This window comes from Coregonus lavaretus (assembly GCF_964263955.1).
Source record: "Coregonus lavaretus genome assembly, chromosome: 27".
In the NCBI taxonomy this organism is placed as follows: domain Eukaryota; kingdom Metazoa; phylum Chordata; class Actinopteri; order Salmoniformes; family Salmonidae; genus Coregonus; species Coregonus lavaretus.
The window spans coordinates 43736571-43749031 of NC_140014.1; the positions used below are offsets into that span (position 1 = coordinate 43736571).

The 12461-nt window shown below is 45.5% G+C and overlaps 2 protein-coding genes across 3 annotated transcripts in view; both read right to left on the reverse strand.

Moving 5' to 3' along the window:
* Positions 1 to 6969, reverse strand: part of LOC311102784 (vam6/Vps39-like protein) — a 61261-nt gene extending 54292 nt beyond the window's left edge. For both annotated transcript variants that reach the window (XM_084144198.1, XM_084144197.1), the window contains exons 1-8: positions 6394 to 6969; positions 5954 to 6019; positions 5489 to 5553; positions 4964 to 5006; positions 4720 to 4814; positions 4465 to 4563; positions 2903 to 2995; positions 2413 to 2596 (exon numbers count right to left, since the gene is read on the reverse strand). In XM_084144198.1, the coding sequence (XP_084000324.1) occupies positions 2413 to 2596; positions 2903 to 2995; positions 4465 to 4563; positions 4720 to 4814; positions 4964 to 5006; positions 5489 to 5553; positions 5954 to 6019; positions 6394 to 6466 (718 nt within the window). In that variant the 5' untranslated portion in view covers positions 6467 to 6969. The remainder of the gene's footprint in view (positions 1 to 2412; positions 2597 to 2902; positions 2996 to 4464; positions 4564 to 4719; positions 4815 to 4963; positions 5007 to 5488; positions 5554 to 5953; positions 6020 to 6393) is intronic.
* A 508-nt stretch (positions 6970 to 7477) lies between these two features.
* The window catches only part of LOC311103183 (transmembrane protein 87A-like), a 19686-nt gene continuing 14702 nt past the window's right edge, over positions 7478 to 12461 (reverse strand). Inside the window, exons 14-19 of the mRNA XM_084144736.1 lie at positions 11039 to 11142; positions 10836 to 10912; positions 9966 to 10036; positions 9384 to 9436; positions 8950 to 8980; positions 7478 to 8790 (exon numbers count right to left, since the gene is read on the reverse strand). Coding sequence (XP_084000862.1) covers positions 8749 to 8790; positions 8950 to 8980; positions 9384 to 9436; positions 9966 to 10036; positions 10836 to 10912; positions 11039 to 11142 — 378 coding nt within the window. The 3' untranslated portion in view covers positions 7478 to 8748. The remainder of the gene's footprint in view (positions 8791 to 8949; positions 8981 to 9383; positions 9437 to 9965; positions 10037 to 10835; positions 10913 to 11038; positions 11143 to 12461) is intronic.

Below are 12461 nucleotides of genomic sequence, written 5' to 3' on the forward strand. Positions count from 1 at the left end.
TCCGCAGAGCCATCAGATTAGCAAAAGGACAATATAGGAATAAGGTGGAATCCTACTACACAGGCTCCGACGCCCGCTGCATGTGGCAGGGGGCTACAGTCCATTACGAATTACAGAGGAAGACCCAGCCGTGATCTTGCCCAAACGATGCCTCTCTACCAGACGAACTCAATGCATTTTATGCACGCGTCGACAATAACAACACCGTACCACGCTTGAGGGCCCCCAACGACCCGGAGGACTGGGTGATTTCGCTCTCCGAGGCCGTAAGGTCTTTAAAAATCAGGTCAACACTCGCAAGGCCGGACGGTTTTCCAGGGCGTGTTGTCAGAGCATGCGCAGGCAAGGCCGGACGGTATATTCACTGTAATTTCCAACCTCTCATCGTCCCAGTCTGTAAACCCCACGTCTTGAGATGACCACCATCATTCCTGTTCCCAAGAACTCTAAGGCTTCATGCCACAATGACTACCGCCCTGTAGCACTCACATCTGTAATCATGAAGTGCTTTGAAAGGCATAGACTGTTCTCTCTGCTTCCGCTCGGCAAGCGGTACCGGCGCATCAAGTCTGACACCAACAGGCTCCTGAACAGCTTTTGTCCCCAAGCCGTAAGACTGCTAAACACCTAACAGAATGACTACAGGGTCTGAGTTGACCCTTGTATTATATATTTCCACTGTCTCTATGCACACTCACAGGACCCTACACGCTCACAGGACCCTACACGCTCACAGGACCCTACACGCTCACAGGACCCTACACGCTCACAGGACCCTACACGCTCACAGGACCCTACACGCTCACAGGACCCTACACGCTCACAGGACCCTACACACTCACAGGACCCTACACACTGACAGGGCCCTACACGCTCACAGGACCCTATACACTGACAGGACCCTACACACTCACAGGACCCTATACGCTCACAGGACCCTACACACTAACAGGACCCTATACACTGACAGGACCCTACACGCTCACAGGGCCCTACACACTCACACACACTGACACTCACACAGTATATACATTTATACTGACTCTACACACCCACTCACATACAAGCTGCTGCTACTCTGTTTATCATATATCCTGATGCCTAGTCACCTTACCCCTATACATATCTACCTCCATCACTCCAGTATCCCTGCACATTGTTAATATGGTACTGGAACTGACCCTGTATATAGTCACCTTACCCCTATACATATCTACCTCCATCACTCCAGTATCCCTGCACATTGTTAATATGGTATTGGAACTGACCCTGTATATAGTCACCTGACCCCTATACATATCTACCTCCATCCCTCCAGTATCCCTGCACATTGTTAATATGGTACTGGAACTGACCCTGTATATAGTCACCTGACCCCTATACATATCTACCTCCATCACTCCAGTATCCCTGCACATTGTTAATATGGTACTGGAACTGACCCTGTATATAGTCACCTGACCCCTATACATATCTACCTCCATCACTCCAGTATCCCTGCACATTGTTAATATGGTACTGACCCTGTATATAGTCACCTGACCCCTATACATATCTACCTCCATCACTCCAGTATCCCTGCACATTGTTAATATGGTATTGGAACGGACCCTGTATATAGTCACCTTACCCCTATACATATCTACCTCCATCACTCCAGTATCCCTGCACATTGTTAATATGGTACTGGAACTGACCCTGTATATAGTCACCTGACCCCTATACATATCTACCTCCATCACTCCAGTATCCCTGCACATTGTTAATATGGTACTGGAACTGACCCTGTATATAGTCACCTGACCCCTATACATATCTACCTCTATCACTCCAGTATCCCTGCACATTGTTAATATGGTACTGGAACTGACCCTGGCTTCTTACTTTCTTGTGTGTTTTTGTTCTACCTTGTGTTATTTTTAGTACTACATTGACATTGATTACTGCATTGTTGGGTTTAGAGTTTGCAAGAAAGGCATTTCACTGTACTTGTGCACGTGACATTAAAACTTGAAACTAATCTCCACTAAGGAATAGGAACATCAAACACCACCCAGTCTGCCTCCTGCTGGACGAAGGGAGTATTGCAAACAAACTATTAGCAACTGTCTCGAGATACCATCAAGTTTTCAAACCATATCACACTACAATTGAGTCTATAGACAACAAATAAGAGTCATTTGACCCATTATATAAAATATCTACTATAGAGACCAAAAAGGGCAGGACGGTAGCCTTAGTTTTAGCGTGTAAAAGTAATTTTGCATTGTCAGGACAGAAAGTATTCTGGCGTCCCAAATGGCTCCCCTTGCCCCTTTTGACCAGGCCCCATATATAGGGAACACGGTTCCATTTGTGACGCGACAGGTATTACACAAACGTAAACAAAAAGGAGTGAGTTAGTGTTAGTACCCATAGCGATAGGGATGTCGGTCCAGTTGAGGGCACACTTCTGAGTGCAGACCCCTTCCTCGTTGAGGACCACTGTGAGGTCATCCTGACCCACCGCCACCTTCCCATCAGCCAGGGGAACCACCAGTGGCTCCAGCTGCTTCCCCGTGGGGAAGAGCTCCTTGATGGAACCACGACCATCCATCTGGAGGGCACCGAAAGACAGAGAGAGAGAGAGAGATGACGCGCCAGGGGAGAGATCATTAGGCACCAAATGGAGAAGAAAAAAAAAGGACAAAAACACTCATTTTGGTTTTCCTTTTTTAAACGTTTTGATACAGTATGGCCCTAATGAACACAACCCAGGAGAGGCCGAAGGGTAACAAGGACTCTGCAACATTGTGACTCATAGACCTTCATAGATCTTCGTCGAACTTCATTCTGTCATGTCTGCAGCAAAACATTAAAATACACAGAGTGGACTGTTTTTCTGGTAATGTGCCGAACTGACCCGGATGAGGTAGTAGTCCCTCTTGAAGCCAACACAGATGGAGTTCTGACACCAGGCCATGGACTTAGGGATGTCTGGTGCAGCAAAGTCTCCCTGACACACAAACAACAACAAAAACCCTTATTGGGTTAATACCTTTTGGTGAACAATATCCCTCTAAACGAGGTGTATATCCCCCCCCCCCCCCCCCCCCTCCCCATGTCACCTCCCTCCCTGTCTTACCTGTAGCTCATATGACTCCCTGTCTTACCTGTAGCTCATAGGACTCCCTGTCTTACCTGTAGCTCATAGGACTCCCTGTCTTACCTGTAGCTCATAGAACTCCCTGTCTTACCTGTAGCTCATAGAACTCCGTCTTACCTGTAGCTCATAGGACTCCCTGTCTTACCTGTAGCTCATAGGACTCCCTGTCTTACCTGTAGCTCATAGGACTCCCTGTCTTACCTGTAGCTCATAGGACTCCCTGTCTTACCTGTAGCTCATAGGACTCCCTGTCTTACCTGTAGCTCATAGGACTCCCTGTCTTACCTGTAGCTCATAGGACTCCCTGTCTTACCTGTAGCTCATAGAACTCCCTGTCTTACCTGTAGCTCATAGAACTCCCTGTCTTACCTGTAGCTCATAGGACTCCCTGTCTTACCTGTAGCTCATAGAACTCCCTGTCTTACCTGTAGCTCATAGAACTCCCTGTCTTACCTGTAGATCATAGAACTCCCTGTCTTACCTGTAGCTCATAGAACTCCCTGTCTTACCTGTAGCTCATAGAACTCCCTGTCTTACCTGTAGTTCATAGAACTCCCTGTCTTACCTGTAGCTCATAGAACTCCCTGTCTTACCTGTAGCTCATAGAACTCCCTGTCTTACCTGTAGCTCATAGGACTCCCTGTCTTACCTGTAGCTCATACGACTCCCTGTCTTACCTGTAGCTCATAGAACTCCCTGTCTTACCTGTAGCTCATAGAACTCCCTGTCTTACCTGTAGCTCATAGGATTCCCTTTCTTACCTGTAGCTCATAGAACTCCCTGTCTTACCTGTAGCTCATAGGACTCCCTGTCTTACCTGTAGCTCATAGAACTCCCTGTCTTACCTGTAGCTCATAGGACTCCCTGTCTTACCTGTAGCTCATAGAACTCCCTGTCTTACCTGTAGCTCATAGAACTCCCTGTCTTACCTGTAGCTCATAGAACTCCCTGTCTTACCTGTAGTTCATAGAACTCCGTCTTACCTGTAGCTCATAGAACTCCCTGTCTTACCTGTAGCTCATAGGACTCCCTGTCTTACCTGTAGCTCATAGAACTCCCTGTCTTACCTGTAGCTCATATGACTCCCTGTCTTACCTGTAGCTCATAGAACTCCCTGTCTTACCTGTAGCTCATAGGACTCCCTGTCTTACCTGTAGCTCATAGAACTCCCTGTCTTACCTGTAGCTCATATGACTCCCTGTCTTACCTGTAGCTCATAGAACTCCCTGTCTTACCTGTAGCTCATAGGACTCCCTGTCTTACCTGTAGCTCATAGAACTCCCTGTCTTACCTGTAGCTCATAGAACTCCCTGTCTTACCTGTAGCTCATAGAACTCCCTGTCCTTCCAGTAGTACAGCTGAAGCTTCTTCTTCACAGCAACACACATCCTCAGCTGGGCCTCTCCTGAGGGGGACAGCTGCGGGAAGAAGAAGAAGAAGAAGAAGAAGATATATTTGTACATTGTCACAGGGAAACAGATTTTACAGGAGATATCTTTACAGGAGCTACAGATAAATAGAATTCACTGGTTCACGTCAAGACATTTACAAACTATGTCACTATGTCATCTCACCTGCAGGTCACAGGCGAAGAGCGTTGCCCCTCTGGCCTTAGAGACCACAGTAATCTGCTGGAAGGTCAACAGATCATGGACATGGATGTTGTTCTCTGTAGGGGGGGGGGGGAGAAGGGTTCACACACCCAGTAAAGCAATATTTAAAAACATATGACCTATGGATTACTGAGATTAACAACCACATGTTCAAGTAAACAACATGTCTGCTTGTTTGCTGAAGAGAATATGTTGTTTCACCTACCTAACAGACTGATGAGGATCTTGTACTGTGACACAACAAACAGCTGTGAGAAGGAGAGACAAGAGGAGGTTGAACTGGACAGCGGGACAATGGTAGCCTGAGTGCAAGTCTGTTTGTGATCAAGCCAGTGCAACGGATATAAGGACGGGCTGTACGCTCTCTCCACAGCTTGAAATGTCGCCAGTTGGGGCTATCGAGGAGGATCCTTTTTGGTGGCGCGACTAGTTGATACGTTGTCAAGTGGGCGGTCACGTGTTCAAGCTGTGGTATGAACAGTTTACCCTGAGTTGTACTCATAGAGAGGGAGGAAGCTAATGGTGCTAAGCTAGCGCATGACGCACACACACACACCAAATCCTCGTCAGTCATTATCATACCATGCTTGGCTTCACAATGACAGCAACTGAACCCGGCTAGGACAACGGAGTGTCTACTATATTTCTTTAATCTGACATAACCTCATTTAGAAATGACTGTCACATCAACAGAATGTGAAGTCCTATCCTCACTCTGACTAAAATGTACCTGCTGGATCTTCTTGGAGAAGTTCTTGTTGGACTTCTCCAGAGTCACCTCAAACCTGTTGGTACCTATGAGGAAGAAAGAGAGACAGGATATGTTTCCTTGTTTGAAACACCTGCTAAGGAATGAGGAAATAACCAACAACAAAAAATGACACTGGAAACTATGCTTTAAGACGCCAACCATTCACATACAAATAGACAGGGCCTGGGACACGCATACAAATACACAGGGACACAGGACACTGACAGGGACACAGGACACTGACCGAGACACGGGACACTGACAGGGACACAGGGACTCAGGACACTGGGACACAGGGACTCAGGACACTGGGACACAGGACACTGACAGGGACACTGACAGGGACACAGGACACTGACAGGGACACAGGGACTCAGGACACTGGGACACAGGACACTGACAGGGACACAGGACACTGGCAGCAGATGTCTTTCTCTTATTCACCTGCATCCTTTTTTATCCTGTAGAGCAGGAGATGGCCTGGTTTAGTCCCCACCAGAAGCCATTCCTCTGTCACGTGATACGGGAGAGAAGGTCAATAAGTATGTAGTGCACTACATAGGGAACACACGTCACTGAGCGACATTATAACATAACGGTATCAATTAAATAGGACGTCTCTACAAACAAAAACAACAAAAACCCCATCCCAAGTTCTCGACCAGGTGCAAAACAGGGTTGCTTTGTTTACAATTGTCTGTCAACTCAAAACTCATCAAGTTACATTTGCTACAACTAGCTGGCGAGAGTTATCAGTTGGTTATCTGTTAAACAAACCAGCCAGCTAGCTTAGTACCTACCTAGTCAGCTAGTGTATGGCAACAATAATTTGCTATGTTAGCTTGCTACTGTAGCTAGCTAGCTAGCTGACAATATCAACTTACCCCAGGCCGCAAGACAATCAATCTGGAGAGGCAGTTTCTCCAGGATAGGGACCGGTTCGTAAGCGTCATGCATTGTGGCGCTTTCTTGGTAGCTAGTTGAGGGAAACTGTTGTTTCCCGTTTTAGCTAGCTATGCGCTAACGTTAGCTAGTCAGCTACAGTTACTGTAGCTAGCAGTGACAATAACAAAACACTTTTAGGGGCGACGTTACAAGGCACGTCTAAAAATGTCAAGTCCCACCCACCGATCAAACCGTTTCTTTAACCCGTGGAGGTAACCATAAGAGAATTCCTCTGTCATTCGATGAAGCCATGACATCCAATAAATAGTAATTTATTAGCTAGCTAACTTGCTATGTTAGCGAGCGCACACAAAAATGCTAACGAGATAACGCGTTTGCTAGCTGGGGTAGCAAAATACCGTATACTTGTAAACTTCATCGACAAGAAATCTGAAAGAAGTGGTTAAATACTTATCGTACAAATTGTTCTGCTTGTCAATAAGCCAACACCAGAGATAAAATAATAATAATATATATATATCTGCTAACACTCAGTGGCTTGCTCCTTACTGACTCGCGTTACATCCGAGAGGAAGAGGCGAAGCGAGAGGTGCAACTCCGCCCGAAATCTGTCTCCTCCAGCATGTGTCGAATTTAGTCAACCAAAAAATGTAATGGCTTATTTGATCGAATAGAAGTGTCGTAATGCTTAGGTTGTACTGATATAAATAGGACACGTGATACCCCGGCAACTTTCAGAAAGAAAAAAAAATAAACTTTATATCGAAGTTGTGCCGGGGGGGCTGTGCTTGTCATCTTTAAGGACATGTATGCTCCCATCTTTAAGGACATGTATGCTCCCATCTTTAAGGACATGTATTTCCATTGCTGGAGCGGCCACTCGACCATCTGGTCAACAGAATGGATAATCTGTGAGTACATTCACGAGGGATGAATTATAACAAAACCCGTCTTCACCAGCGTTCTGGCACAGGGGTCGTAGTAGAGAATAATGCCCACCTTGTATAAACATCACCCCACAGGTCAAATCCATTTCACATAATACTATATACGGATTGTATTCATTTGCATAATTATGACGAGGTTTTTAATATAAACTTTAATCCCAGAACAAACAGCAAAAAGGCATACAATAATGTAACAAAGAAATTACAACGCAGACCCACTTTTTACAGTACATTAGATACCTTCCTTATTTCCTGCAAAACAAAAGAAACAATGGGATGCATGACAATTTAACAATGCAAAACCATATGCTGTCTGTAGAATAAATTACTGGGCCAGTTGGGCCCTAGTCTGGCCACATGGGCTGCGTTTCAACAGGCAACCCAATTCTGATCTTTTGCCTAATTATTGGCAAAAGATCAGAATTGGGCTGCCTGTGAATCCGCAGCCATATTGCAGTAGATCACACTGTGCCAGGGGTTGGGGGACTTCCAAGTTAATTATCTTGGGAGGTGGAGGCAGGATTGAGTGGGCAGAAACGGACATATGAAAAGCCCCACGGTGACACATAATAATGCATTTAGCAAATATTAAGACAAATTATCAGACTGCACTATGTGTGTGTGTGTCAATACGAATATAGACAGGTGGCAATGGCAGCCTGACCGACTCCCTGGGCCAAGTGACGGGGGGACGGGGGACGGGGGGCGCGTCCCAAATGGCACCCTATTTAGCGCACTACTTTTGACCAGGGCCAAAAGTAGTGCACTATATAGGGATCTATTTGGGATGCGCGCCCTAGATTTACCAAAACTGAAAATCTTCACATGGTCACAAATATAATACATGCAGTACGTCACTCTACAGCAATGCTGCTTGCCTAGCTCACTCAACTCCCTCCCTCCCTGGCTATGTCCCAATGATCTCTCCTTCCTCCCAAAAAGTGTGCACTTGTTCACTTCCCTTCACTGATTTGAAAGGAAAATGGGTGGAAACTAGTCCATGCCTCCACCAATCCAATGCGTTTAGATTTTTTATGGGCGGTAGTGAACGAGTGTACACTTCAAGAGAAAGGAGATACTATTGGCTATATATCCGTCGACTTGTCACTCCTATCTCTCTGAGGATACAGCATCATGGCCGACTGGCGCACTATGTAGGCCCTGGTCTAAAGTAGTGCACTATAAAAGGAAACAAAAGTAGTGCACTACACAGGGAATAGAGTGCCATTAGGTACATCCATAGAGTTTAATAAGAGGCTGCATGGCAGAGCTCCGAATGAAGGAACATAAAAAAAAAAAAAGTGTTGTACATAAATATTGGATCTGATGTGTCATTTCATTTAACTCCATCAATGGCTGCCTCAGTGAAACCCCCCCCCCACTCGGTCATTCCATTTTGGATCTCTCCATCTTGGTTTTCAGAATTTCCTGGGGACAAAAAGTGAGAGCGAGAGAAACGTGTGTCCTATGAGTCTCTGTTGAATGATGGTAAGACAAAATATCCCGTTTTACTGTGAGCTTTTTTAATAGACATAAATGTGACTGCCAGTCATTATGAGGCTGCAGGAAGAGAAGTTTCTTATTTACCTCCTCCTCGTCAAGCATTACTGGGAGAGCTCTGCAGAGAGAGAGAGAGAGAGAGAGAGAGAGAGAGAGAGAGAGAGAGAGAGAGAGAGAGAGAGAGAGAGAGAGAGAGAGAGAGAGAGAGAGAGAGAGAGAGAGAGAGAGAGAGAGAGACACACAGAGCGAAAGAGAGAGAGAGAGAGAGAGAGAGAGGTGTATATCATTTGTTCATGTATGATTTTTGTTTTTTATATATAATTATTAATATTGTAGCTCAAATAAATTCAAAAAAGAAATTATACTTCATATACATTGCTTTTGCAAATAATTACTACCACCATTCATGCCAATGAAGCATTTCTTGAATGGAGAGCAGAAAGGTGACCAGTTCTAGAATGAATGTGGCAGTGCTTGACTTGGGCCAATGCACCTCAAATGTTCCTTTCGTTCCTACTCACACGTCAGCAACAGTTGTGGGAATGTTCTCCTCGACCCACTTCAGGTCCTCATCCTGAGAACAAGAGAAAGGATACATTCATTTATTTATTTATTTGTCTATATGTAAACAGTGTCTTCAATCAGATTGGACTGTGAAAAGATGACTAAATTAGTCATCCTTCCAATCTTATACAAGACACTGTTGCTGCAGACATGCCCAAAGTCATTACCCCTCTGGGATAAATCATGTTTTTATTTTTATTGAATTGAATGGACTGACCCCTTTACTCAGTAGTATTGAATTGAATGGACTGACCCCTTTACTCAGTAGTATTGAATTGAATGGACTGACCCCTTTACTCAGTAGTATTGAATTGAATGGACTGACCTCTTTACTCAGTAGTATTGAATTGAATGGACTGACCCCTTTACTCAGTAGTATTGAATTGAATGGACTGACCCCTTTACTCAGTAGTTTGAATTGAATGGACTGACCCCTTTACTCAGTAGTATTGAATTGAATGGACTGACCCCTTTACTCAGTAGTTTGAATTGAATGGACTCGCCTCTTTACTCAGTAGTTTTGAATTGAATGGACTCGCCTCTTTACTCAGTAGTTTCTGTGACTGGGATCCGTTAGTCTCAGCCTTGGTGCCTCTCATTTTCACCCCCTCTGCAACAGAATGGGGAGTTAGATACAGCGCCTTTACAAAGTATTCATACATCACTCATCATTTTCAATTCAGGCTGTAACACAACAAAATGTGGAGTAAGTCAAGGGGTATAAATACTTTCTGAAGGCATTGTAGAGACCAGGGTTGGGGTCAATTCAGGAAGTACACTGAAATTCCAATTCCAATTCTCGTCAATGCTTTTCCATTAGGAAAATGTGGAATTGGAATTTAGTTTACTTTCTGAATTGAAATGGATTGACTCCAACCCTGCTAGACAGGAATTGACCCCAACCCTGCTAGACAGGAATTGACCCCAACCCTGCTAGACAGGAATTGACCCCAACCCTGCTAGACAGGAATTGACCCCAACCCTGCTAGACAGGAATTGACCCTAACCCTGCTAGACAGGAATTGACCCCAACCCTGCTAGACAGGAATTGACCCCAACCCTGCTAGACCGGAATTGACCCCAACCCTGCTAGACAGGAATTGACCCTAACCCTGCTAGACAGGAATTGACCCCAACCCTGCTAGACAGGAATTGACCCCAACCCTGCTAGACAGGAATTGACCCTAACCCTGCTAGACAGGAATTGACCCTAACCCTGCTAGACAGGAATTGACCCCAACCCTGCTAGACAGGAATTGACCCCAACCCTGCTAGACAGGAATTGACCCCAACCCTGCTAGACAGGAATTGACCCCAACCCTGCTAGAGATCCCTATTATCATATATTATATCAAACTTGTGGCAATGCGGCCGGAAATCCTAATGTTAAACTGGTTAAAGTCTTTCACCAAAGGCTTCATTCAGCATGGGTTCCTTTGCTTCATCCTCCTCATCGTCTTCATCGATCAGAGGGGAATGGGAGAACCTGCGAGAACACAACACTGTCACTACTGTATATGTATATATTATTAGTGTTAATACTATGACCTCTGACCTCTATGAAAATGCTTAGACAGGTACATAGTCTGTTATAAAAATGTTGACCTCTGACCTCTGGCTGTTGGCGGAGGGTCGCAGCAACACCATGATGACCAGGAGGATGGTGGAGAAGAGGAGACGCCAGAACGCATCGTCTACCCACAAGTCCCTCCAGCCCTGAGACACACACAGGCAGAGACAGTTAACATACAGACAATGAACAGAGACACATTACATTTAACATTTCAGTCATTTAGCAGACGCTCTTATCCGGAGCGACTTACACAGTTAGTGAGTGCATACATTTTTTATTTTTTTATACTGGCCCCCCGTGGGAATCAAACCCACAACCCTGGCGTTGCAAACGCCATGCTCTACCAACTGAGCTACATCCCCTGCCGGCCATTCCCTCCCCTACCCTGGACGACGCTGGGCCAATTGTGCGCCGCCCCATGGGGTCTCCCGGTCGCGGCCGGCTACGACAGAGCCTGGATTACATTTACATTACATTTACATTTTAGTCATTTAGCAGACGCTCTTATCCAGAGCGACTTACAGTTAGTGAATACATATTGTTTTTATACTGGCCCCCCGTGGGAATCGAACCCACAACCCTGGCGTTGCAAACGCCATGCTCTATCAACTGAGCTACATCCCTGCCGGCCATTCCCTCCCCTACCCTGGACGACGCTGGGCCAATTGTGCGCCGCCCATGAGTCTCCCGGTCGCGGCCGGCTGCGACAGAGCCTGGATTCGAACCAGGATCTCTAGTGACACAGTTAGCACTGCGATGCAGTGCCTTAGACCACTGCGCCACTCAGGAGACATTACACAGTGTAGTAAAACACAAAAAGACAACAGCAGAGACAGTCCATCATAATCAATTATCATTTGTTTAGAATATGTAGACAGTAGATATAAACTGAACAAAAATATAAAAACGCAACATGCAACAATTTCAAAAGATATGCAGTTCATAAGGAAATCGGTCAATTGAAATAAATTCATTCAAATCAAATTTTATTTGTCACATGTGCCGAATACAACAGGTATAGACCTTACCGTGAAATGCTTACTTACAAGCCCTTAACCAACAATGCAGTTCAAGAAATAGAGTTAATCTATGGATTTCACATGACTGGGAATACAGATATGCATCTGTTGGTCACAGATACCTTTAATAAAAAAAGTAGGGGCATTGATCAGAAAACCACCATTTGCCTCATGCAGCGCGACACATCTCCTTCACATTGAGTTGATCAGGCTGTTGATTGTGGCCTGTGGAATGTTGTCCCACTCCTCTTCAATGGCTGTGCGAAGTAGCTGGATATTGGCGGGAACTGGAACACGCTGTCGTACACGTCGATCCAGAGCATCCCAAACATGCTCAATGGGTGACATGTCTGGTGAGTATGCAGGCCATGGAAGAACTGGGACATTTCCAGCTTCCAGGAATTGTGTACAGATCCTTGCGACATGGGGCCGTGCATTATCAT